At 40.0% G+C, this 26,333-nt stretch overlaps 2 protein-coding genes across 3 annotated transcripts in view; one reads left to right on the top strand and one right to left on the bottom strand.

Annotated features, from left to right (window-relative positions):
- Window positions 1-6,772, top strand: part of BEGAIN (brain enriched guanylate kinase associated) — a 53,418-nt gene extending 46,646 nt beyond the window's left edge. Inside the window, exons 3-4 of the mRNA XM_063397359.1 lie at window positions 1,372-1,455; window positions 4,663-6,772. Of these exons, the coding sequence (XP_063253429.1) occupies window positions 1,372-1,455; window positions 4,663-6,036 (1,458 nt within the window). The 3' untranslated portion in view covers window positions 6,037-6,772. The remainder of the gene's footprint in view (window positions 1-1,371; window positions 1,456-4,662) is intronic.
- A 17,193-nt stretch (window positions 6,773-23,965) lies between these two features.
- The window catches only part of WDR25 (WD repeat domain 25), a 60,807-nt gene continuing 58,439 nt past the window's right edge, over window positions 23,966-26,333 (bottom strand). Inside the window, exon 7 of one of the 2 annotated variants that reach the window (XM_063399372.1) lies at window positions 23,966-26,205. In XM_063399372.1, the coding sequence (XP_063255442.1) occupies window positions 25,984-26,205 (222 nt within the window). In that variant the 3' untranslated portion in view covers window positions 23,966-25,983. The remainder of the gene's footprint in view (window positions 26,206-26,333) is intronic. The other variant, XM_063399373.1, reaches the window with a different exon arrangement.

Below are 26,333 nucleotides of genomic sequence, written 5' to 3'. Positions count from 1 at the left end.
ATGAAAATAGTGTGTCCTCGTAAAAAATTTTAGACCCACATAAATTAATGTCTCCCCAGTACATTTGAGGCAGAAGGGGCATATATAAAATCTCACAAAGACAGAGAAAAAAAAATCACAAAGCAAAAGTGTCTAAAGGTCCTTGAATATGAAGATATATGAACTAATGTTCACAGGACAACTATCCCCATCCCTCAAAGACTCACAAGAACATCCTGTTGCATCTCTTATTACAGAATGCCTTTAAATGGTATTTTAAAACAGAGGAAATATCTTTTTCACAGAAAATTTCTTTATCAGTTTTTAAGAGAATTAATGGAGCCATAAAAATCAGCATGCAATAAAATGATAACATTGACATCAGAGAAAATCCAAATTATATCAGTATTCCACACCTTTTGTCTGTAAACACATACTAATTTTTACAGATTGACACAGCCCACTGCCCATAGCACTTTTATGCTTTGTGTATCTCATCTCTGCCCACCTATAAAGTCAACTTCTGAAGCCAACCTTGGTTTTAATGCAACTAGATAGGGAAAAACAAAATACGACTCTTACTTCAGGGAGCCAGAGATACTGGTTGAAGGATACAGTTACACAGTCACATGTGCTATATTAAATTTAGGTGAAGGGCAAATCTGTGAGCTGAATTTTCCCATTAAATAGGCTGTTGGAGCCATTCAATACAAAGATAGTATAAGAGGCTTGCTTAAATTCTCTCTTTCCCTGTGTGGAATTCTCATAGTAATTTCTTGCCCAGTGAAAATATTCTGTTCTGTAGCATCAAATATTTGCAGTGAGATTTAATATATTTCTATAGCTGCATTCTACAAGATATTAAAGGAGCCAGGAACCATCAAGAAATATCAAAAGGAGAAAGAATCTCCCTTTTTAAAAAAAACAATACAATGTATATTTCTCTAATGAATTTCTCCCAGAATTTCATAACATTATTTTAGCACTTCTAAAGTAGTATTTTACTGCTGGTCTGGAGAATACCCAGTAAAATTTTTCTTTTTCCTAAAAAGATCATGGTTTTTCAGCCTTCACAGTACCATGCATGTTAACAGTATAAAATTCAGTTCTTAATGGTAAGTATCCATCTTCTGAAATGTAGATTACTGTTCTGTTGCAGCAAGTCTCAAAAGTTTATTCTTAGTAATTTTATTAGCCCTCACAGAGCAAAGGGGGAAATATCTCTGGGTTGTGCAAGAAACAACAAAGCATCTTAATTTGTTTAGAAATTAAAGTGTGCTCCAAATCTCCCCAAAGTGAATTTGAAAAGATTGATCAGGCATGGGAGAAAGGTTGAAAGGCACAAGAGCTCTGCAAACTTTAAAGAAGAGGTTATTTTTTGTTTTTTTCCAGGAGCTCTACAGGAAAGACTGCAATTTAGCTGCTCAGCTTCTCCAGTGCAGCAAGAACTATGACAGGGCACATAAACTTTCAGAGGTAATGGGACCAAACTTGTTCAATGACATAAATATTGTATGAAAATGGGATATTTTGCATGGGTCAGTTCTAGAATTTGTTTGCCCTTAAGGCTCTTATTCCTCCACACACCCTCGTTTAAGCCACAGGAGGCCTGGTGCACCTGCTGGTGTTTGTGCAGGCCAGGCAGGTGCTGACAAAATCACAGCCCATGGTGGAACCTGGAGGGACTCTCTTTCCCCAAACCTCTCCTCTCCAGCAGAACAGGCCTGCACTGATTGCCTGTAAAACAAAGGGTTTAGCAACACTAAGTGCTGGGAACTCCAGAATGCAAAATGCTGTGCAGGAGCAGTGGGGTGAGAGCAGGGAAATTACAAGTCACAGGCGTCAGAGATTCTGATATAATCAATTTTCCTCCTGAAGCTATTTTCCAGTCCAGCTAGTTTCCAAGTCCGAATTTTAAAGTGGACTGCCAGAACAAATATCTTTTTCTAAAGAAACCAGAGCACGGAATGATTGATTTCCAAGGTGTAAACTTTAATTAATAATCCTGCTTCCAAGGAAACAAGCTTGAGAAACAGGCTCCTTAAAGGGGAGGTAAATATTATCTCGGTAAATAAGACAGTTCTTTAGGGATCCAAGCCCTGCACAAAGCAATAGCATCTTCCTCACACATATTGCCTCAGTGAAGGTTACAGAGAATAGCCTTTCCTTCATCAGCCCCATCAGGTCAACATCCCCCAAATGGCCTCTCTTGTGCAATTCTGCAATGGAATATTGCAAAATTAAATTTGGACTATACAAACCATCTCTAAGTCAGAAGATGGCTTCAGACCACTGAACAACCCTGGTAAATAAAGATGGAGCAAGATTGTTTTGGCCAAGAGGCAACAATTTTATGGAACAGAGACAGAACTTCCAAATTAACCATTATCTTGGTACTGATATTTTTTCCTGCTAACTGACTTCCCTTAGCAAATTGTGTCAAGGAATTATCATGACATTACTCACACTTGAAAGCACCCTACCTGTTCTAATTAGGACCCTAAAAGCATTTAATTCTTTATTTGCAGAAAACTATCACAGATGTGAGATCTCCCCACAATTTCCCAGACTGTCATATACTCAGTTAAATCAGTCTCCACTCATAAGTCCAAGCATTCAGTAACTTAGCAAGCGTAAATGTGCTGTCACAGCCAATAAATTCTTTACAAATGCAAATAATGCCTGATAAAATATTGTATGTTATCCAGAAACTTAAACTGTAGTACAACATAATAATAATGGGATAGCAGTATCATTTTAGTAATTCCAGTTTCCAGTGCAATGCCCACAAAATAATGTGTTCTTTTTCACACATTTCATAATCTTAATAACATATATAAAATAGATCAAACAGTGGTGCTACAGGATACTAAAATAAGAGCTGCCCCATACAGCATTTTCACATTAAATTAACTGTATTTCTTTTCCTCATTTCTATGGCAATTTACACCAGGCCTATTTTACAACCTGTTTATTCAATCTTTTTTGCATCTGTACTTACTATGACTAATGTTGCTGTCTGCCAGCAGACTGCCAATATCATTTATTTCCAATGGAAGACATATGAGTTAATTAGCAACATAATGATTAATCCAAAATATCCTGGAAGGTGCGTTGGTTGAAAAACACTCGTCCTACTACAAATAACAAGAATGCCATTTCACTACGTGCCATATTTTAAACACTGTGAGGTTTGAGGATTAAACCAGCTTTAAAAACTTCCCAGCAAAGCTAAAAGAGGATCTCCATATCTTACAAAATGTGAGGCCATGACAAAGAGCAGGCACCTTAAATTTCCTTTGCCAAAAATAAAGGGGAAAGGAACAACTACAGGTATTTGTAATTCTATCTCTTCTAGAGGAACAAATTTGGAAAGGACATGGGATTGCTAAGGTCGTAAGGTTAACCACTGATTATTTTGTAAAGAGGAACTTGATTTCAAGTTATAAAAACAAAGTGCTGAGTAAACAGAGTTCAGCCCAGCACTGAAGGGATAAATTCCCAAGTGGCATAAATCAATACAAATATCAAAGGAGCTATCACAATCACAAACTCAAAATTTATTCCAAACATGAATCCTGATTTCCAGCAAGAAATACTGAGAGACAACCTCTCTCATATTGCTGTCTGATCATTGATAGAGATCTGAAGTGAGCAAGGCAGATAACATTTGACAGGATAGCATGCTTGGTGATACCTGAGTGGGCTTCACCAAAGAATGTCATCTCTCTCTCTTCTGGTCCACATGACAGAATGGCAGGTGAAACCACCATCCACAGCCCTGATCCTGACTGTCTGAAAAAAAGCCTATATTATTTCTGATACATAACAGACTTATTGATTAATTCTGTCATAGGAATCACAATGTGGATTCAGGTCTTAGTGCTTGTATCTGTCAGTGTGTTAGGACATGCTGAGGCTTATGGGGGTGGTTGACCTGACAAGCAGTGCCTGACTGAAGGGGCAAGGAGGCAGCTTGATCTGCTTCTTCCCAGCACAGGAATAATCCTGTCACAGCAGCCAGTACCACTTCTGTAAGTGTTAGTCAGCTTTTCTGTGTCTTCAAACAGCATTGTTTATCAAATGTGATGCTGGAGGGCAGGAGCCAATTTGGCATGGGGTTGTAGGCAAGATGAGCTCGAGGAAAGGCAAAAGAAGAATAGAATAAATCTGATCTCTTCCTCCTTCCTCACCCCTGCAGAGACCTCTGCACACCCACACTCCAACTGCAAATCACACCCAAGCACAGTCTGCAAAGTGTTGCTGTAGGCTGTAATTCCCTACCTGCCTTTTTAAGACCGTTGTTTACTACATCTTTTATTTACATGAGTAAAATAAACCTGGAAGTGCTGGGTTAATGGCTGGACTTGATGAGCCTGGAGGCCTCTTATGACCTGAGCAATTCCATGATCATTCCTATCCAACCTGAATTAATTTGGAAGGCAACATTTCAGTTTCACAGTGTTATCTGTGAGCAAAAGCAGAAGAAGATGTACAGATGTTAAGTAAACAAACAAAACTCATTTGATTACATTTGTTTCCGGAAATGCAAATATTGTGGCCATCACATTAGCCAAAGAACCAGGTACAGTGAGCTGTGTAATGTCATAAACAGCACTCATCTACACCTCTACTGACACGTACCCTTTTCTCCTTTCTCCTTGCCATGTCTTTATGTTGCAGTTGCCAACAGACTTTCAGGAAAGAGTCAGCATCCACCTGGAAAAGCACGGGTGCAGCCTTTCCGTCCCCTTGTGCCACACTTCTTACGCTGATACCATCCCCACGTGCGTCATCGCCAAAGTCCTGGAGAAGCCCGACCCGAACAGCTTGTCCTCACACCTGTCAAGCCCATCTACGAGGGATCTCAACTTCCAGGACTCTGCTGGAAAAGCGGGACAAAGACCCCAGTACAAGTCCGACATCTACTGCAGTGACACAGCCCTCTACTGCCCCGAGGAGAGGAGGAGGGAGAGGCGGCAGAGCGTGGACACGCAGGTGAAAGACGTGGGCTTCCTGCGGTCCCAGAACTCCACGGACAGCACTGTCGAAGAGGACGGTTTCCATTCCAGCTTCTCCCACGAAGCCTTCCCAGAGTACATTACCTCTCTGCCGACCTCCAGCTCCTACTCCAGCTTCAGCGTCACATCTGAGGAGAAGGAGAATGCCCAAGCCAACACCCTGACAGCCTCTCAGCAAGCGATCTACATGAGCAACCGCGAGGAGCTGTTTGAAAGGAAGTCCCCCGCGGGCTACGAGCACCAGGGCAGCCCCAGGTTTGCCAAGCCCAAGCCCGCGCAGCACATGGAGCTGGCCGACGACAACGAGAACTCGCCCACGTTCACCAGGACTCTGCCTCCGTATGCAAACGAACCTTTTCACTTCTCAGCCATAACGCCACAGCAGGCTTTAGCAAACCAGAAAATGAGGAATGAGTGCAGGAGCACCCACCTTTCAGAGGAAGACTTGCCAGGGCGATGGAGGCAGCTGAGCGTGGAGGACATTGGAGCGTACTCCTACAGGAACGCTGGCAGGCTGTCGCCCTGCAGTTTCTCAGAGCAGTACTACAGCAGCCCCATCAAGAAGGGGGACAGTCGAACAAGCCCCATCTATGCTAGCTACAAAGCAGACAGCTGCTCAGAGGGAGACGACATCTGCCAAAGCAGACTTGTGGATTCTTGCTTCCTGAGAACAGACAGTGGCCTGAACATTGACATCAGCACAAGCTGTAAACAGGACAAATTGCCCACTTACAAAACAAAAGAATCAAGAGACCAAAAAAACGAGCGGATCACTGTCCAGTTATGCAGTAGCAAAAACATGGAGAATAGCCCGGTATTGAAAAGAGAGTACGTGGACGTGAGCCCCAACAGCTCAGCAGAGTCACTCAACCAGAGCTCAGTGGAGGCTCCAGAGATGCACCAGGCTTCCGTGGACCAAGGGAGCCACTCGGGAGTCCACGGCAAACAGCCGCAGTTCCAGCGGACTGGGAGCACTGGCCTGAGTCGGAAGGACAGCCTTACAAAAGCACAGCTATACGGAACCCTCCTCAACTAGGCACCTCCCCCGACGGCAATAAGACAGCAGACAAAAGGAGGAAAGCAGCATTTGATACTTCTGGTGAACCACAGGGTTCCAAGAAACAGGATTATTATAAAATATATATTCATAATGGTACTATATGTTTAAAACAAAATCTCTTCAGAAACGTTATACAGCACTTTTCACTTGACATCCTTTCCACATGGGAGACTGTCCCCTCCCCTCTTTTATAAACCTGAAGTATTTTTATAAACAAAAATGTATTTATTAGACTATCCTAAGCTATTTGAGCAGAATTCTTTTCCCTTCAAGCAGGTTTCTTATTTATTTTTGTGCATGAGGCCATCTGTGCCTAAATTCTTGGAGGAAAAGGGTAAAATCATGATGGCGGTGACAAAAAAAATAAATCCACCTGATAAAATACCATAAAATGTCATGTGAAATCAAAACAAACAAGAATGGTGAATTTGAAGAAGTATATTTTTCAACAAGAATGGAATTGTATCTTAAATTATTTCATACAAATGTATTTATTAGTGACTAATGTATGCACAAAGTGATACTAATATTTTGTTCTTTTAATCCACTGTGTTTCTGCTTTCCTATTTTTCCTTGTATACTACCTCAAAAGTAATTGAGGGTTTCTTTGTCACATTTTCTGTAGGCTTGCATTTATATTGTCTAAAATGCATGCAGTGTCATAATTAATACTGTATTTTGCATAACTTAATAAAAGACACCAGTGGATATATTTTGGGGTTGGTTTTACCTTTATTCAATAGAACATGGAATTGCACAGAGGGGCATCAGTCCAGCGAAAGTTAAAGACTAAAGCTTCTGAATTGGATTGTTTTCTAAAGGAGTCTCTCTTTCTCTGTAAGCTCCAGAGAAAACTGATTCACAGCCCATGGCCTTCTCAGCAGACTGTTGAAAGTAAGCAAGGAAACAAAAATGTTTATCCAGTCTAGAGCTCACTAGACAGAGTTCAGCACACTGAATGAAAACAGAAAACTATTCAAAAACCAGTGATGTAAGCTCCTCCTCTACTACTCACATACTTGACACAATCTTTTATGCCTTTAGGACTGTTCCATTCCATAGCTGCCCTTTCTTCATGTGTAGCTTGGTATTTCTAACAGTGATTTTTTTAAAGCCTAAGGAAAGTCTGGCCGTCTGCAGCCTTTACTCCTGAGTCTGAGATGTATTTTTACCTGTACTTTTGGCATTTCCTCCAGCAATTTTTCTGTTTCTCACCATTTCACCATTATGGAGTGTACAACTGGGACAGGAGGAAAAGGGAGAGAGCAAAATAAAAGGAGGAGAAAAACAAAAAGGAGGGAATTCCTGCGGATTTTCTTTGCAGCTTCAGTATTCCTGCTTGGTAAGAGGTAGAATACAGCAACAAATATTTATAAATAATAATTATTATTATATACAAATAATTATTTTAAGTCCTGTTCGCATATCCTATACTTAACATACTGACTCTTGACAGCTTATGTATGGGGGAAGACCCTGCTTAGTACAGTATATGGTAATCAGTAATCAGTGGGATCACTGTGGAAATATAAACTAGGTTCTTGTAAAGCTAAAATAATGATCTACTCAATAGGTATTAAGAAAACACATTTTTTCTGCTGATTCTCTGAAAGCAGTTACCTGGCAACTAACTAAGGACCAGGACCACAGAACTGTTCATTTCCCACATAATCTTCAATCATGGGGTCACAGATTCAATGCACTTGGCATGAATAACTCCCTTTGCTCTCCATTTCCTTCATGTATAATATGAAAATCTGACCATTACTGATGTGTGCAAGTACTTGCTGTGCTCTTTGGAGTCCTTGCAGTTCCTCCAGGGTCTGTTGCAGCACCACGGAGAATAATGGTAGCAAATAATATCACACAGGTAAGGCACGAGCTGGCTCCAAAATAGTGCTCATTTCAGTACAAAACTGTCACATGCCTTGTGATTTTCTGCTCCCAAACTTGCTCACAGTGAGTGTGAGAGGTAGGGCAGGCTGCAAATAATTCCATGAAGTCGATAATAAACACATACAGTGAGGTTTCCAAAGGCCAAGAGCTACTTATGGCAGGATGTGACCCCAGTAAATTGACTTGGAGATCCAGGAGAGCTGTTATTTCCCCTTCAAAACACTAAGATAGAAAACAGATGTAACAAAAACCTCACTGTTGAATCATTCAGGTATATAAAATCTAGACAATCGCTAAGGCAATACATTAATTTCTCTGGTCAAAGAATACAAGGATTTTTATGGAAGAGGTGAAAATTAACTGTTACCCCACCTAAGAAAATATCTAAGCTATGAAACAGCAAATTGTGTTATTTATGAACTGGAACACAGTGTCAGACTAATCCTTTTATAGTATTGTTCATTATTTGACCTAAAGTGCAACTTTGGCAATTACACAAAATTACATTTCTTCTAGATATTATATCTCTGATTATTTAATATCCTGTTTTATTATATTCTTTCATACTACTGCAGTTTCAAAGCCTGCTTCTATGCTCCACTTAACTATTTTTCTCAGTTTATGTGCATTAATACATAGATTAAACCCAGCATTTTCAGCTAATTAGTACAGGGGTTTTTTTTGTAAAATAGCCTATAACCTTGTAACATTTTTCTGTAATGAATTCTGTTACAGAACAATATATCACCCTGTAATTAATTTCAACTGAATCAATCAAAATGGCTATTAAAGTTCCTCCATTTTAATGTGTTGATTTAAATTTCTCCTTAATTAGAAAAAACTGATGGTAAGTTTGCTAATTTCCTATGAACATGAGAAAAAGTTTCAATAAGTCACCAAAATTTTCTCAGATTTACAGATATACCATCGTTTATTTTAATTTAAAAAGTAACTTTGAAAGATTATAATAAAAGATTTATTCCTGGGATTTGGGAGTTCATTTTGTCACAATAATTTTAGATTAATTGAGACAACCACAGAGAGCGATCTGAAGCATAAGGAAAGAATGATGATAGATGTTTTCACAATAGATCCAAATTGTCTTTGTGGTAGTGTCTTAATTTTTTGCTTGCCTTTAGTTTTCACCAGGAGGAAGTAACCCAGAAAAATCATGATGAGTTTTGGAGTATGTCATTGGAGATACTGAAATGAGCCAACAGTTCTGCTGTGCCTTCAGACAACCTGTTTGTACAGACTTACACTGAGTCACTGAGATTTTAGGAGACAACCTTGTTAAAAACAGACAAAGGCAGAATAAACCTGAACCCAGAAAAAAGGGGTAGTAGATGTGTCTGCCACCATGTTCCTCATAGCCCTTGCCTTCTGTAGGACATTTCTGACAGAGAACAGCACCTGAAAGATCCTTCTCAGAGGAGCTGAATTCCCTCTTCCATTCAAGTAGATGAGGTTTGATAAACTCTGCTCTTATGTTCATTTAATGACAAGTGTCTCCTGAAAGCAAAACAACAGATCTTCAGCCAAAGTGCCACAGACTCCTCCACTCCAGTGGCTGAGAACTTGCCAAGAAATACCTTTTCCCAAGGACATAAATGTTCAGTTTTCTCTTAAGCATTATAAGAATGCCAAAGTGTCTCCATGCTGCCATTAAACCTCACTTTTCCAAATCAAATTTCACATGCAGGATTTGTAAGTAACTATGGCAGGAATTTTGATTTGATTAATTCTTTCATTCACCATGAGTAAGAATAGAAAGGGCAAGTAAAAGAAGTGGCAAGTCCCCAACAGTGCAGTGAAGCAGAAGATAAAAAATGTCATTTTAATGATGAAAACCAAAAGCAGGATGAATATGACACAGAACACTGATCAGGGGGAAAACAAAGGGGACTGAAAGAGATCAGAGTCAGGGATATTGAATCACATATCAAAACAGACAAGAATACAAAAATGTTACTAGGGATATGGGTTATAATTCACCAGAATAACAGTGCAAAACTATTATGAAATCTTAGAAAGAAAATGCATTTTTGAGATGTTTTCTCATTCCCAATTATTCTTAAAAAAAGGTGCAAAATCTCAATAATTATGAATAATGCAGGTCCCTTTTGTTAAACTTTTTAGAAATCTAGAAATAGCTAAAATTTTTAAGACATGGCAAGCCACAGGTAATTTTCAACTCAACAGTTTCTAACTTTTTCATCCAAACTGGAAAATTAATCAAACTAATTCTTTCCCCTTTCAGCACTTTTAATTAAAAAGAATTTTCACTCCATAATCTATTACCGAGCATGATTATGCAGCTACTTATATTAATTTTCCCTTGTTTAATTTTAAAGTACTAATTGATGTCCTTTGGACTTTCATATAAAATTCTTATCCCCCATTCATGTTTGCAACCTTGTAATCTGTACAGACTATTGTTATATGTCTCCTTAAATATTGCTTGAATTGTGTAGATGAAGTCCTCTCAGATGTTTCTCTTGGAGGACATTCCTTTCAGGACACTAACTGCTTCTTATTCTCTTCAAGGAACATCCTCCCCACCTTTCTAGTGCTGAACACCAGAACATTTTAATATGAACAGTGAGCTGTTCCAAGCCCCTGTATGAAAGTGCAGTTCAGGAAAAGGAGAGGACTACAGAGATTAGAGCAGCTTTTAATGACCAGGCACACTGAGATCAGTGCAAGCATCAAACCATGGCTTGTTGTCTTATATCAACATTACCAGAAGTTTTTCACTGTTTTCATGTCTTTGAAAACAAACTTCATTGTTAAAAACAACTCTGGTGATCAGTCATTCTTTAACAACCTGTCATTCATTCCAGCATCTCTCACATTATTTTCTCTTTGGTATTTTCTTTTTACTGCATTTTAGTAACTGAGAGATTTCATTTAGCTGCAGTCAAAAAGAATAATTTGAATATTCATGCAATGAAAGGTTTTGCTCCTTTTGTACCCCACAAGGCCTTAGACACCAGCTTAATGTCCAAGGCACCCAGGTTTTGGAAGGCTGCTGTTCCAGGCCCCTGAGCTCTGCCTTGCCCAGGCTCCTGCAGCCCCTGTGCTGCAGAGAAGGGGGCTCTGCTTTCTGCCAGATGGGAGCTCCTTAAGGATGTTGTCAGCCCCATATCCCACACCTGTGGGGAGGGGTAAAGCCCCTCCCACCCCTTCTTGCTGAGGCAAGGATCATCCCTGCAGACAGTTTGTGCCAGAGCAGGGAGAACATCTTCATCTGCAAGGGCCAAAACAAGATACATCAATAAAAGATGCAATTGTTGAAAAATATCTGTGATGGGAGTTAAGCACCTCCTCAACAACACACCCATCGTGATAAATATACATTATTACTCTAACTCTGATTATTCAGGAAAATTCTAATTTTTGAAGCCAGCTCTAATGAATGAATATTTAAATATATTCACCCATTCCAATTTTTCCTTTGCAATTTGTGAGTCAGAGCAGACATGCACGAGCTGCAGAGTCACAGCAGTATTTACTACACCCAGCCGAGCAATGACAGCTCTATGATTTAGAAGAAGAGAAACAGCAGCACGTCCCAGAATTATTAAATTTGTAATGGCAGTGTCGGCCAGCATCCTTTCCCATTCCAGGTTTTCACATGTGACATTGAAAAACAGATCACAAGGAATAAAAGCATCCTCAGCACATAAGGGTTATAAATTTCAGCAGGCTCCCACTCAAGAGGTTTTTTGTTAAAGTTGAGCCTTCATTGTTACAGCAGAAATCCCCTTAATCTGGAGAGCAGTGGTGTAGGGTGACAGGAGGAGGAAAACCTACACTGAGTGTCCAGACAACATAGAACCTCTCACCTCAAGAAACCACTGTGCCACCAACCTGAGGAAGTGAGGACAACAGCAGCAGCACTTCTAACAGATAAATTAGGAGCATTGAATCTGGTGGGATTACTTTTGGCAGGGAGATAAATACGGATTTATGTTCACTTGACTTAAATTTGTCAATTTATTTCAATGGACCTTCAGCACTTCACAGTCTTTATCCTCCACAAATGAGGGAAATGCTCTTATCCCCAAAGCCCTGGGAGTTACACTAAGATGACATGCCTAATCCCAGAGAGATAGTAAGGAGTTAGCTATTTTAGTTTTAGCAGATTTTAAGGCTCTTGGCCTTTTGCTTATGCTATAACTTGAGAAACAGATAAAGAATGAAAGCTCAAGTTCTCAAGCTCAGCCTTAGCACAGGAACTGAATCATTGTTTTCTCATTCATCCCCAGTTACCTGTGCTTTCAGAGTCCACAATAGCCTGAAGGTGAGGAAGGAAAGGCCTGACTCTGGAAGAAAGATACTTCAGAAATTATTCTGTGCATCCAAACTATTAAAAGGCAAAACTATTTCTATGACAGTCATGCTTGTCTAGAATAAAACTGGGGGTTTTTCCATATTTTGCCCAGAGAATACATACACTGCCAGAGAAATTATGTAACTGAGCTGAGAACTAGCATCTTGCTGTTTTGAACCAACTTGGAATTTCCTGACAAGCTGCAAGGCTAGATAAGGGAATGGAGGCAGAGCAAGGATGATTGCTCTGTCAGCACTAAATGCACTACAACATTCCAGTCACAACATTTACTGTTTTCCCCTGATTTTTAGGGTAAATTATGAAAAAGTCCCAGGAAAAGGCTTTTAGAAACAGATTATTTTCTTTCAATCTAATTTTGGCTTTTTTCCCCCCACCTCTTTTTGAAGAGGAAAATAATCATGTTTTGCAAGCTGCAGTGATATGGGAGTTTTTGCTAGAGCTGTCAGTCCTGCCTATAAAGACCTGACTTGTGTCAGTAGAGGGAAAACAATCCTGAAATTAAATCAGTTCAACAGAATAACATTTGCTACTCAAGGAGAAATGGTCTAATTGAAAAGAATGTCGGTAAACAGCTCATTACTGAGATTTCAGAGTCCAGAAAGCCAAGGTGTGGGAACACAACAAATCCAGTGAAGTCACACCTTGCAAAGACCCCAGACAAGTATTTTATTTAAAACAGGTTTGGACTGCCTTTTACTTTTTTTCATTCTCTATTGATGATGAAGATGAAATGCACTGTTTGCACTCTAAGTGACACCAATTAAACTTGATTTCTTGCTTCAGCTCATAATTCCACTTGTCTCTGCCTTCTAAGACTACTTTATTTTGAGCTTTGAATTTCTGCTTTGTTTAGACAGAAAGTGTTGCTCCCACTCAAGCAAGATAACTTTGAGCTCATGAAAATGCACACACAATTCCCAAGCCCCGCCAAATAGGTAATTTGTCCAACATTTGTATTTTATCCTTATAAAAAGTTAGGATAATTCTTCTATCTTTTTATCCTTTAGTCTTATGAAGGATGGATTGTCTCTTATTACTTCATTATACAGGACTTGACATAATGGTCTCTTGATTGTAATTGTATAGGCCATGCATATTGCATTACCTGCCTACCATTACCAAATACAATGTTTTCTTATCTTTAGTATTTTTCCCCTTTGGATATGAAATTAACATTTCCTATTCACAGGTCAGTCCCTGGGCTACAATACCTCACCTCACATCTTTGTGTATCTCATACAGAGAAATGAAGGGGACTATTTGAACTACCAGTATTTGCAGAAAGTCCATTACCCTGGGCTCTCCCTTTCCCTTGCTAGGCCTTTCTCCTTGCAAAGCTTCTCACACTGAAAGAGCAAAAGCCACAGCATACAGTATTTGGAAATTACTACAGAACAGCTGGGCTCCACTTCATTTTTCCACAGACACTGAGACTGCATGTATCACATTTCTCAACACTCTGCAGTTTATATTTATACTCACTTGCAAGCCAAAGCTATTTATCAATTCACACAAAAAATATCAATTCAAAAAAAGGTACCACTCTGGCCACAAACTTCCTTGGCACATCTGCACCTTCTTCCATTAGTGCCATCCACACTAGCCAGACACTGATACTTAGGAATTGCTTTGGATATTCTCCTGCTGAGTGGATAAAGCTTCACACAGCTGTTGAAAGAAATAGCTCTTACTGGAGAAAAATAACCCAAGCAAACAACAAAACAGGGAAGATTTCAAAGAAGCAGCACTGTTAAGTGAGGCCATTGGACTGACTGGTGCAGCTGCTGGGGAGGTGATAAGGAAGCCCCTCTCATCTGAGAAAGGCTTTCCCCCTCACTGCAGAGCACACTCACTCTCTGCAGGAGCTGCACGACTGGCAGGAGCCTGGGAGAAGCCCCACGACTGCAGCATTGCTGGCAGACAGCAACCAGCAAAGCCTTTCTCAGCTGCTCTTCCAGAGGCTGGTGACAGTCAGCTTTTGATCCCATTTGAACAGCACAAGCCTCAGATGATGCCTTTAAGGCTCTTGTTGCTATACAGATTCTGTAGTAAGAGCTGTAGCCACAAAGCAGCATTCCCTCATTATGTCAGTGACGGAGATTCCAGGGGCTGTCTGGCAGGTTTTGAAATCTGTGCCATGCATAGTGCAAGGGACACCTCTGAATACTTGGTAGGGGTGGGAGAAGGTAAAAAGTAAGGCAAGAGCACAAGAAAGAGAGCTAGAGAGAGGCATGTCTCCATTTCGTGTCTTGGGGTACACAGTCCTAGTCCAGCATTGCACAGTGACAAACAACAGACAACAGAATGAAGTCAGACCATCAGAAAATGAGGGAGAAACAGCAACCAAGCCTGGGAACCTCCCAGACCCTCAGGATCAAGGCTACAGTTATTTTGCCATTGTTGTTGCTGAGTCTGCTTCCTGTTGTCCAAGAAACAGAGACTGGAAATCAGGACAGGACTGTGTTTTCCTGTGGGCTCACAGGGCAGGCCTGAGAAAATCACGGTATCCCCTGATGTTGCAGAACCACATCTGCAGAGCAGACACCAGGGCAGGAGCTACCCAGAAATGCACAGGAGTGATGAAAAAAACATATATAGCATAACTTGCCTTACCTGTCAAATTTTTTCCTATTTAATGGTGGTGTCAGAGTCAGGCTTCTCCCTCATTGTGTTGGCTGAATTAATTTTTCTCTGCTCCAGCCCTATGTGTGTCAGGCAGGAGCTACCCACTGCATTCAAATGTTATTGTTTCGACATTCATCAGCATTTTCTCTCCTCCCTGAGCACTAGTCAAAGTTTTCATGCCACAGTTTATTTACAGTGCATTCAATTCATGCCTCTAGCCATTCTAGAGACTTCCCACACAGCAAGTCTTATAAAGGCTTTAGGGCTCATTTTAAACCTACTGAAGACACACAGACTGTGCTCTCTGGCTATGGAACGTCACATTTAATTGCCTTACGCATTTGAATCACATTAAAATTACTCAGGAATTTTGACAAAATAGAATACAAACTGTAAATAAGCTACTGATCTTGATCCTCGTCAGCATAACCCTCTCAGCAGCTACAGTGACCTGTTCTGAATTCTATTTAACAAATGATTTTCCATTTGCTGTGTTGGGATTGTTTGCCTAGAAAAACAGCAGAGATTTTTGCTGGGCCAGTCATTTATCTTTGCATGTGTGCCCACATCTTTAATAGGAGGAAGATATTTTCCACCATCTAACTCACAAATGTATATGTATTATTCCCAATACTTATATTATGCACATATATTACTACATAATTACATTATGACAATTTCATTTCAATAGAAATTATTTTATTAGTAATTTAGATGAGTTCCTGCAGCAAGAGCATTTGGTCTGAAACCTGAGAGGTGAATTGGCTGTAATATAAAAGCAAGGTACACACTTCTTACCCCAGGCACAGAAGAGACATTAAATTCAGACTGCTAACACACAAATAAAAGCCCAATTTAAAGACCAAAAATAATCAGTACAGAAAACTGTACAATAACATTACAGTGGGAAACAAATGGGTCTGTTAGGCAGTGTAATTCCTTGAAAGATGAGGAACTGATTCCCCTGGATGATGCTCTTTGTAGGAAGCACTCCTGCTTCAGACAGCTGCAGCCTACAGCAGAGATGTCATTGTGTCAGACTGACATCTGATGTGTTCGGCCTTCTGGAATACGAGATCTGCTTATTATTTACCTCTTCATAACAGAGGTTCAAGGCAACCTATTAGCTCTATTTCTTTTATTTATTGCACTAAACTGTTCAAAACACTTCCTGAAAACAGTACTGCAATACAAAAGTGTATAGTAGTTTGCTTTCCTTCTCCAAATAGTACTTTTTTCTTTTCTGCATCCCAGCATTTCTGCAGAGGGACAGTTTTGTCAAAGGCTTAGATGCATCTTGGATAAGGGTGTGCAAATAAACACCTCATCCTGTGCCTGTGCCTTGAGACCATGTAGGCTACACAGGTAGTGGTGAGTATGTCCTGGTTTCAGCACAAGAGAGACAGGGACCTGTTTAAATGGATTTAGAGGACAGCCATGAAGAGTCTCCAAGGGCTGGAGCCCCTGAGGAAAGGCTGAGAAAGCAGGAGCTGTTCAGACTGCAGAAGAGAAGGCTCCATGGAGATCTGTGTGAGCCTCCAGTACTTACAGGGGTGTTATAAAAGAGAGGGAGATCAACATTTTATACAGTGACAGGACAAGAAGGAATAAGGGTTTAGACTGAAAGAAGAGATTTAGATTAGAAGTTAGGAAGAAATTCTTCACTTGAGGGTGAGGGTGGTGAGGCCCTGGCACAGGTGAAGCTGTGGATGCCCCATCCCTGGCAGTGTTCAAGGCCAGGCTGGATGGGGCCTTGAGCAACCTGGTCTGGTGGAAGGTGTCCCTGTCCATGGCAGGGGGTTGGAAATAGATGGGTTTTAAGGTCCCTTCCTACCCAAGCCTTTCTGTGATTCTCCAAAACCTTTGGAACAATTTCCAAAGTAAGCTTGAGAAATCCCACGCAAAGGCAGCAGAGACTTTCAATTACAGACAGCTATGGCCAGCCCAGTGGAGGGTCTCCTCTGCAGCCATCACAAGGGTATTTCAGCTGCCCAATGATGCAGGAGAGGGCTGAGCACTCAAACCTTCACCTTCCAGCCTCCTCTGGTTCCCACTTCCCTCTGCACAACGGTGAGGAGCCCTGTGAGAGCTGTCCAGGGACAGCAGATTGCTCAGACAGAGCTGGCTCTGCTGCCAAGAGGACACTGCTCTGACAGGCAGCCTTCCAGGGCACGGGACCTGAAACAAAACCCCACTTCCCTTCTGGGAAACTACAGAAACAAGTGGAAAATGTATTATGCTTTTCTCACCCTGATACCTTCTCCTGGCATTCTGTGGGCAAGACTTCAGCACCTCTTATTCTATAATCAATCCAACTAAAAATACATTTTTTTTTACCTTTACAGTTTGTTACAGGGATAAAGCAGAAGAGGTTCAAGCCTACCACCTACATCCTGGATGCACCAATATGTAACAGAGGTATTAAAGAGAAATCAACTATCATCTCACTGGTGGCACAGGTCACAACACTAGAAAATGTTCCTAAAAAGCTGCCTGGATGACAGGGTACTTTCTGAAAAACTAGGCACCACACCTATATGAAAATGAAAGAATGTATTTCATGTGTGCCTTCTTCACAAAGCAGCATCACACTGTTTGATGGGAGATGGCATTCCAAACAGAGGGATCAGTGATGCCTCTCTTGTGTTGATAGGTACTTAACAATGTTCCAGCCACAAATACTTCCACCACACTTCAGTGTGTTCTCTACAGGCCAGAAAAAACTGATGGCTGAAGCTCTCCCAGCTCCAGGTTTCTTTGTGGTTGTGCCCATGAAGGCAAAGGTGCATCACAGGCATTCAAAGATGTCCTGAATCATTGTCCTGAGGAGTAATTGAGGAATGACAAACAGAGAAATAATAGAACCAGCAGAGGGGAAAAAATCCCAAGGAAACATGAGGCAATTTAAAACAATCTTTGACACATCTTGAGATGTGTTTAAAAGCAGAAAGAAGAAGTTAGTGAAGGACGTTGTGAGGGTTAGACCTGCACAGTGATGTTCTGAGGAAGCCTTACAGTGACTGCATGGATGGGACTGTAAAAATAAATCACCCTGATAATGTTGTAACACTTCAAATGTACTTAATGGTCATGAATTTTTCTCCCAGAGGTTCAGAGTACTACTTGCTCAAAAGGGAATGATTGTAGAATTTGAAATGCAAGCATTCAAAGAGCAAATTAATGTGTAATTATGAATGTTAAAAATAAAAACAGAGCTATTAATTTCAGGAGCAAATGATGAGTCCTTATGTTATGAAAAAAAAATAACATCCCTCTAGAAAATACCTGAAGAGTCCATTGATATTTTTTCTATAATTTACTCAAATTACTGCCAGAATTTTCCTCTGACAAGTTCTCTCATGAAACTCTTTCATATTTGCTCATTCAGTTGCCACCTTTCAAGAAGATCTCAGGTTCAGGAATAATTAATGCAAAACTAAATGCAAGTTTATTAAACTAGAGGAGTTTGGTGAAAAGCTAGGCACAGCTAGGCTTCCCAACTCAAATTAAAATGGTACCATCAGATCTCAGGCCAGATTAAGAAGAATACAATTTTTCTGGAATTACTCCCTTGACAGACACCTAAGTAAAAGGCAGTTTAAAACACAATGACAAGGCCATTATCCTCATTTTTTAGGACTGCAGTTCCCAAGGGAATGCTTAAGCATCCTTTAAAGTATATGGAAAAGGGGAGGATAGAGAACAGGGGGAGGAAAGGAAGCTCGGGGCTCCCTGTTACATGTTCCTGCAGCAACACAACGTGAAGAGCAAAGCAATCTCTGTCATGCCAATGCCCAAACAGACTCAGTGCACCAGGAAGGTAGGAGTTTTCATCTGGAACACCAAGTGCAGGAGCCACGTCACATGTCAAGTATTACACAGAATCACAGAGTCACAGAATATTCTGGGTTGAAGGGACCCACCATGACCACCAGGTCCAGCACCTGGCAGGACACCCCAAGAGTCACCCGACAGGCCTGAGAGCATTGTCCAGACACTCCTGGAATTCTTTTAGGCTTGGTGCTGTGACCACTTCCCTGGGAAGCCTGTTCCAGTGCTCAACCACCCTTTGAATATAAAACCTGATATCAAACTAAGCCTCCCCTGACTCATTTCTGTGAGCACATCCAAATTTGAATGCAAGATTTTGTATTAAAGTGTTGACCCATAAGTGTTGACCAAAATGCAAGCATTTAAGCCCAGGTCCAAGTAAAATTTTTCTTTTGTAAAAAAAGGACACATTTTCTGTTACTCCAGCGGATTTAGTTCAGTTGCACCAAAGACAGCATTCAGCTTATTATAAGCAACTGGAAAAGTAAGAGGAGAAATTTCTTATTCCCTCAGAGAAACCTTATCAGACTTGCAAACCTCCCTCTCTCTGAAGGGCATTCAAAATGCACCAAATAACAAAAATCCCCAAAGCTGCATAGCTAATGTGGTAGTTCAGCTATTATGTTGAAAAACGAGGAAAACATTGTATACATCATTAACAAAAATATTATTTAAAATTGCACTTCTGAAGTAGAGACGAGAGGTCCAAATGTAAATGATACCAGATTCTGGAGTCCCAAAAGCATTGTCTGTATTTCAATAATGACATGTTGTCTCCACTGCCTTCCCTGTAAAGCTCTCAAAACACCAATTATCCAAGGAAGTACACAGCTTCTCAGGTGAATTTTGCAATTCACCTGTCGCTGAAGGAGCCGTGACCAGACTGCAACTGCAGTGCCAGAGTTAGTAACTAAACACTGAACTGCTGAGAGGTTGTCCTGCAAGCACGGCCACAAATTACAGCAAATTTCTGTTGGTTTTTATAAATAAGTGCAGTACAGGCCAAAGAAAAGCTCTTGGCTGTGGCTAGCATGGCAATGCAGCCTGAGCAAGTTACAGAGTCAAGAGGCAGGTTTATCAGCTAGAGGCTGACCCAGGCCTGCCTTGCAGCTTCACAGCTCTGGCAAGGTCACAGGATGAGAGCAGCAAGGTTTCCCCATCTGAATGGACCAGGAAGCTGCCCTGAGAAGGTAATGGGAGATCTTGACAGGTGGAAGTTCTGTTCAGGTCACCCCACAGCCCAGCCAGGAGAAAAGATGACATTTTGGATATGATTAAAATTTCACTTCATGGCTTTTGCTCAGATTCTGAGGTTATGTATCTGGTCAAAACATTACCTGTTTGAGGTTGCAACAAAAAAAAATTGGTCCACTGCATGCCTACAGTTCATACATTGCATGTTTCATATTAATGGCATAATAAACATTTTCATTTCTGTACCAAAAGCAGTATGTGACTTGAACTGATGTCTGCATTTAAAGCAGTTGTATGCATTAAAACAAATAGCAAAGATGTGCAAATTAACCATCCAGACTGGCTGGGGGTAGTAGATCTTCATTTATAAGAAACTCTTTTTAAAAACAAAAACTTGCCTAAGCGAGGATTTAAAAAGCAAGGAAAGGGAATTAATCAAATTATTTCATTTGCTCTATCACATATATATATATATATAAATTATAATGTATGTGTAAGCTATGACATTCTTTACCTCATATTCAGCTTAATTTCCTATGGACCATGAGGTGGAAGAGCTCTGGAATTTACTTACAGCTCTTAGTGGCAAACCATCAAAGGAGGTGGTTATGCAATAAAACATAAAAAAAAAATAGTCCATGGTGAAGATATATCTAAATCATATTCAGAGGCAATTCTTTGCTACTTGCTTATAAACAAGTGGTACCAATCTGAACATTAGGAAATTGCTTTCTCAATGCAAGCCGGTTTGTACCAGAGAAGGTACACTTCAGCACAAGTTGTTACATAAGCTGCTCTTCTAAGGATGCACTTCAAACAATTTCTCAGTAGAAATCTTCCTCAGAATATTATCTGAGTTTTGCTGCCCTGCTGATGGAAATCTGAGACAAATGGATCTAGCTGAAACTGTCTGGACCATCATTTCAGGCACTTCCAACCTTGGTGAACTTCAACCTTCTCCAAAGTCTTCCTGAAAAAAAATTTAGATTGATTTTAAGAGGCACTTATGCAAAATTGTGAAAATGTAGTGAGAATTACCTTTGGATGAAACTTTATCATTTCTGTGCAGTACCTAGGTATTTTCTGGTAGGCTTCTAAATAAGCTTCTCTAGGATATCCGGGGACTGGGAGAGGGAGATGAATAAGCTGAGTTCCATTAAACCTCCAGCTAAATCCAGCACAGGGAGTCCTGCCCCTTCCAGAGACCCATCACTCCCAGCCCATGCCAGGCTGCTCTGTCCCAGCTGGGAGTCACTCTGCACATGTGGCAGGAGTCATCCAGCTCTGGGGCACAGCCAGCTCATCCTCCTGCCACTGGAGGTCAAGCACCTCTAAAATTGCCTTTTTTCCCCCTCATAAACTCCCTGCATTTCAATCCTTCAAAGTGTGAAAACATCAGACTATGGCTACTCTGCACAGAGAGGTTAGTTATGAAGACAGCAGTGAGAAATTTATCATAGAAAGGGGAAAGCACCAAAGACTGTGCAGCTCCTGAGGCTGCATTCATGTTTGCTAGTAGTAAGGCCCAACAGGATAAACATGTAGTTTGTCTCACTTCTGAAATCACAGTATCTAATGTAAAAGCATTTGGGGAAGTATGGGATACTCTGAACTATCCCCAGTCTAGTCCCATCAGCTGGGACATATTAAATATGGTCTTAGAGCACATCTCCTCATTTAAATTCATTTAAGGGCAACGCAGTTTGCACACTCTGTGAGCTAAAGCACTCTAAGTCGCAATAACTCTGAGGGTTGGTGAGTGAGGTTTCTTTGCTATTTTTTTTTTCCCACAAAAGTGCACTCCTGACAAGGTAATCCTTGTAGGAACTCATATAATAAAAAGGATCTGTGCAGACAGTAAAGCAGTAATCAAAGGTAGAAACAGAAGCAGACAGAGGAGAGGCTAAGAAAAGGGGAGACTCTCCAAAGTAATAAGCCTCATTAAAACTGGAAAACAGGCAAGAATGGAGTGCAGAGTGCTTTGGGATTTCTGTCTGCCTTTCTAATGACAACTGGAATGAAAGCCTGAAAGTCTCAAGTCAGAGCACAGTAAAAAAGTAAAAGAGAAGATGAATGTAGTGTAAGCACACAGACTGCTACACCTTTAAATGCAGAAGACAAGGGGCTGAGACAAGGACAGAAAAAATGAAAATTAAATGGTGAGGATGCGAGCAGTGACTACGAAGAGCTAGGATTAAGGGACCAAGATCAAGGCTATCTGAAGAAGGAAGAACAAATATTTTCAATTGAATGCAGGCCAAACCCTTATGTAAGGAGAATGGGTAATTTGAGATCCCACAATTTTTTGATCTGCCTGTTTTGTTCTGTTCTGCCATAGTATTGTATCTTTACATTTGCCTGTCCCCTACAGAAAGAGTAATCCCATTGTAATGCCATACCTTATTTTTATGATGAAGCCAATAGCTGAAATATAGTGAATCACCAACAGTACTTCAGCTGAGTGACCACAATGATTCTAATAACTGTCTGCTAATTAGCAGGTTTTTGAGATAAAGACAGTTGAATAGCTTGCATCCCCTGATACCCCAAATTAATAATGCTCCAGTAGCAAATAATAAAGTGGTAGAGACTGGCATTATTACTTTTTGGTACAGTACAAAATAGATTAGAATTAATCTGGCTTGTTTATCTACACAGTCTAGACCATTTCAAAATGCTGGAAAACTCTGCCTTGGCTCTAACATATGATGCCCTAGAGAGCCCTATATAAAACTAAAAGAATTTCTCCTAAAGCAAGACACAAAAATTTATATGTTACAATTTGATGAATAAAATTAATTAACCAACAATTCATTACATTCTAAAAGCTTCATCTGACCATAATAATCCTTGTTTGCAGCCCAAACAGTATTTGGTAATTGCGGAGTAATGGAATAATGTGGATATTTTTTGATTACAGCTCATTACATAAGATAACAAGGAAGAATTTGTGTTTGAATCATAATGAAGACTTAATTGACACCACTCTTCTAAAATATTTTCAATGACTAAATTTCAGTCTATGTGTTAATGAGTTTTATATTAGAGAGACTTTAAGGAGATAATGCTGTGAAAATAATTTAATTGCATTATAAAACCTTTGACTGGATCTTCTAAATAATTAAACTCCAGCCATCTTGGAAATCTGACACAAATGTAATTCTAATTTCAATATTCCTTAAGATTATACAATTTCAAGTTTCTTTTATTTTCTCTACTACCTTTAATCAAATTTAAGCTTCTCCCTCCCTCTCCACCCCTCAAATAATCTACAATTTATAGCTGCAAGATAATTTCAGGAGGGATAAATTCTGGATCACACCTCAGCACACAAGTTAAACTGAAGCAATAACACGGGAATCGTACAAAGTGCAGTTCTTTTCTCAGCAGTGATTCCCAAAGGCTGCTCTCCCAAGACCTTGCCTCTACCCAGAAGTGTTTCACTGAGGCTGAGAGTGCTGAGAGCTCACTCAGACAGAGGGAAGTGTTCACATGAGCTGAGGCCTCATCCAAGAAGGCATTTCTACCACAAGCTCACATTTATTTCAGAGGCCTTTCTCAAGGCTGTACTTAACAAAATAACAGACTGTGTCCTATGGAGATAGATACCAGGTTGTAACAGGAACAATTACAGTGCTGCCCATCCTTCATATTAGACAACCTGGCTGCCCAAAGTTTTAAAGTGGTAAATTTTGAATTAAAACACCAGGAGGGAGGAACACAGGGCCACCACCTTGGAAAATGCTGTGCAGTTGGGATTCAGCCTGCCTAGCAACAGGCGAGGGCTACTTCACTTCCAGCTGACTTCCTTCTGACTTTTATGAGGATCCCACAGCTTGAATTTGGAGTAACACTGAAACCACTGAACAAGTTTCTATTTAAGGTACAGCTGGATTGTATACTAGAGGCACAGTGAAGAGAAGTGCAAACTTCAGGCTCCTGTTGAACAGCTCACTGCTGAACAAGGAAGCAAGAAATAAAAAGCAATCTGGGAAACAAAGAAAAAGTTGCTTTTTCATAGCAAAACTCACTTAAATTTAATGCCTCATGTTAAAACCTGCCATAGCTGTTGAAAAGGTCATTCAAACCATGCAGCCACAATATCTTGGTCCAGAATTCAAACAATATAAGCGGACCCACAGTCTTGGTATAGACTTATTTCTTACTACAGGCAGTAAGGAACATAAACTATAAACCAATGGAGTACATTATGCTCATTAATTAATTAAAATCTGCTGTTCACAATGGTGTTCTGAAAAGGCTTTTTTTACTAAACACACAAAAAGTGGATAGAAACCCCTTGCATTTTTGCCAGTGTGAAAAATCAGAAGAATAAAACGATGTTACAGAGGAAAAGTTGCTACTATACATGGTTTCTGGATTCCATGACAGAGACAACTTACTCAGCACAATTATCCTGTGTTATGTTAAAACACCTTTACAGACTAACCAGACCAAGGACAAGACAAGCCTACAGGACTCACTTCAAGATAATACATGATTATATGGAATCATGATTAGGAATACATATGGTTTATATGATGCTTAGACATACTGTTTTTCACATATATATACACACACGCACATAAAATGTTTTCTAGAACCAAGCAATACAAGTGCAGGAAAAACAAATTTAAAATACATTTACAAACAATCTCTACATATGTAAATACACAGTAATGGCCTAATGAACTCTATATTTGCTGAAGAATAGCCCAACTCCTGTCTGAGTGCCAAAGAACCTCCCCTGCACTGAATAGCATGATGATAATTTTCTGTGTCCAAATGACATCAAGAGTTATGGAGTAATGCATATGTGTTTGCAATAAATTAGTGTAACATGTTAATTCTTTTCACCTCCCAAACATCAATTCCATTATAGGCTTGTGTACTAACTTGTCAAGAATAATAGGAGTGAAGTAGTAAACAGAGATAGCATGTATTTAAAAAAATGTTTATTTTTTTCTTAAAAGTATTTATACATAGCTTAATTTTGTTTTTATACAGTCATAAAAGTAAGTTTAAAACTCAAGTTTAAACATCAAGATTTCAAAAACACAAATGTATTGACTTCAAAATTAGGTTCAAGCTATCTTGTCACACCTTTCCCTGGAACTCTCAGAGGCATTTTACAGTAATCTGAGCTATGCATTATAACAAGCAGCAGTCCCATCTGCCCTGTGACCTTTCCCCTTCTTATAGATAGAAGCTGTTTTACCTTGAACTACAGTATTGCTTCTCTGATCCTCCAGTGAGCAGGTCAGGGAGCTAAACTAGTTCAAAAAAGTGGGGAAAAATATCTCAGGAAATTGGAATAGATATTAACTGTTCTGAACATTATCCTCTGTTAAATGGTATGTCCTCAACTTTTGGGGAGGACAAGAGGAAATGGTCTCATATTGTGAGAGAGAATGTTTAGATCAGGTAATAGAAAAAACTTCTTCAGCCAAAGGGTTGTCAGGCATTGGAACAGGCTGCCCAGTGGAAGGAAGTGGAGTCACCATCCCTGGAGGTGTTTAAAAGATTTGCAGATGTGGCACTATGAGACACAGTTTAGTGGTGGACTGGGCTGTACTGGGTAAAGCTTGGACTCAATGATTTTAAAGGTCTTTTCCAACTCACATGATTCTATGACTCTGTGATAAACCCTGGTCTAAGAAAGCTGCATTGAAAAGATGCATAAAAAGAGCAATATTTTTTTTAAAAATTTAGGTGCTCACTCAAAGCAGAATGGGAATGGATGAGCACCAGAAGATTGACAGAAAAGGGTTAAAAATTTGTCTCCAGGGTTAAGAGAGAGAGAGTAGGACCACTTCTTAGCTCAACAGCTAACCAAAAAACCATCTTAACTGCATTATGAAAGCATAAACATAGAGGTCAGAGAAGAAAAGACAACAGAATGTTGCTCTCTCCTGCTTACAACACATCCCAACAGAATTTCACATTCCATACTCTGGTTTATTTCCTAAGCCTTTGACAGACTAACAGGAGAGAGACATCCTAAAAAGTAACTCTGCTTGTTATTGCCAGATCTTGATTTCTCCAGCCCAATCACACGTTGCAAGGAGCGATGGCAAGACTGGGTGAAATATTGCACACAAACAAGCTTCTTTATGTGCAGACAAAGTGCGAATAATCCTTGAAGTATGATAGTTGTAGAAAAACACTTTGCCATCTGAACTTCCTGTCACCAAAAGTGTTCCATCTGGAGAAAATTCACAGCCCACTGCAAATCCTTCCACCTGTGAAAAACAATAACAGGGTAACTCTTGATGCTAATTAGAAAAGTTCATTGTGGTATACTGAAATTTAATATTGTACTGAACCTGCATATCTTTAAATAAATATACACTAAAGATTTCTCCAGGTC

Source organism: Prinia subflava, chromosome 5 (assembly GCF_021018805.1).
Source record: "Prinia subflava isolate CZ2003 ecotype Zambia chromosome 5, Cam_Psub_1.2, whole genome shotgun sequence".
NCBI lineage: Eukaryota > Metazoa > Chordata > Aves > Passeriformes > Cisticolidae > Prinia > Prinia subflava.
This window is presented reverse-complemented; position numbering and strand designations above follow the sequence as displayed.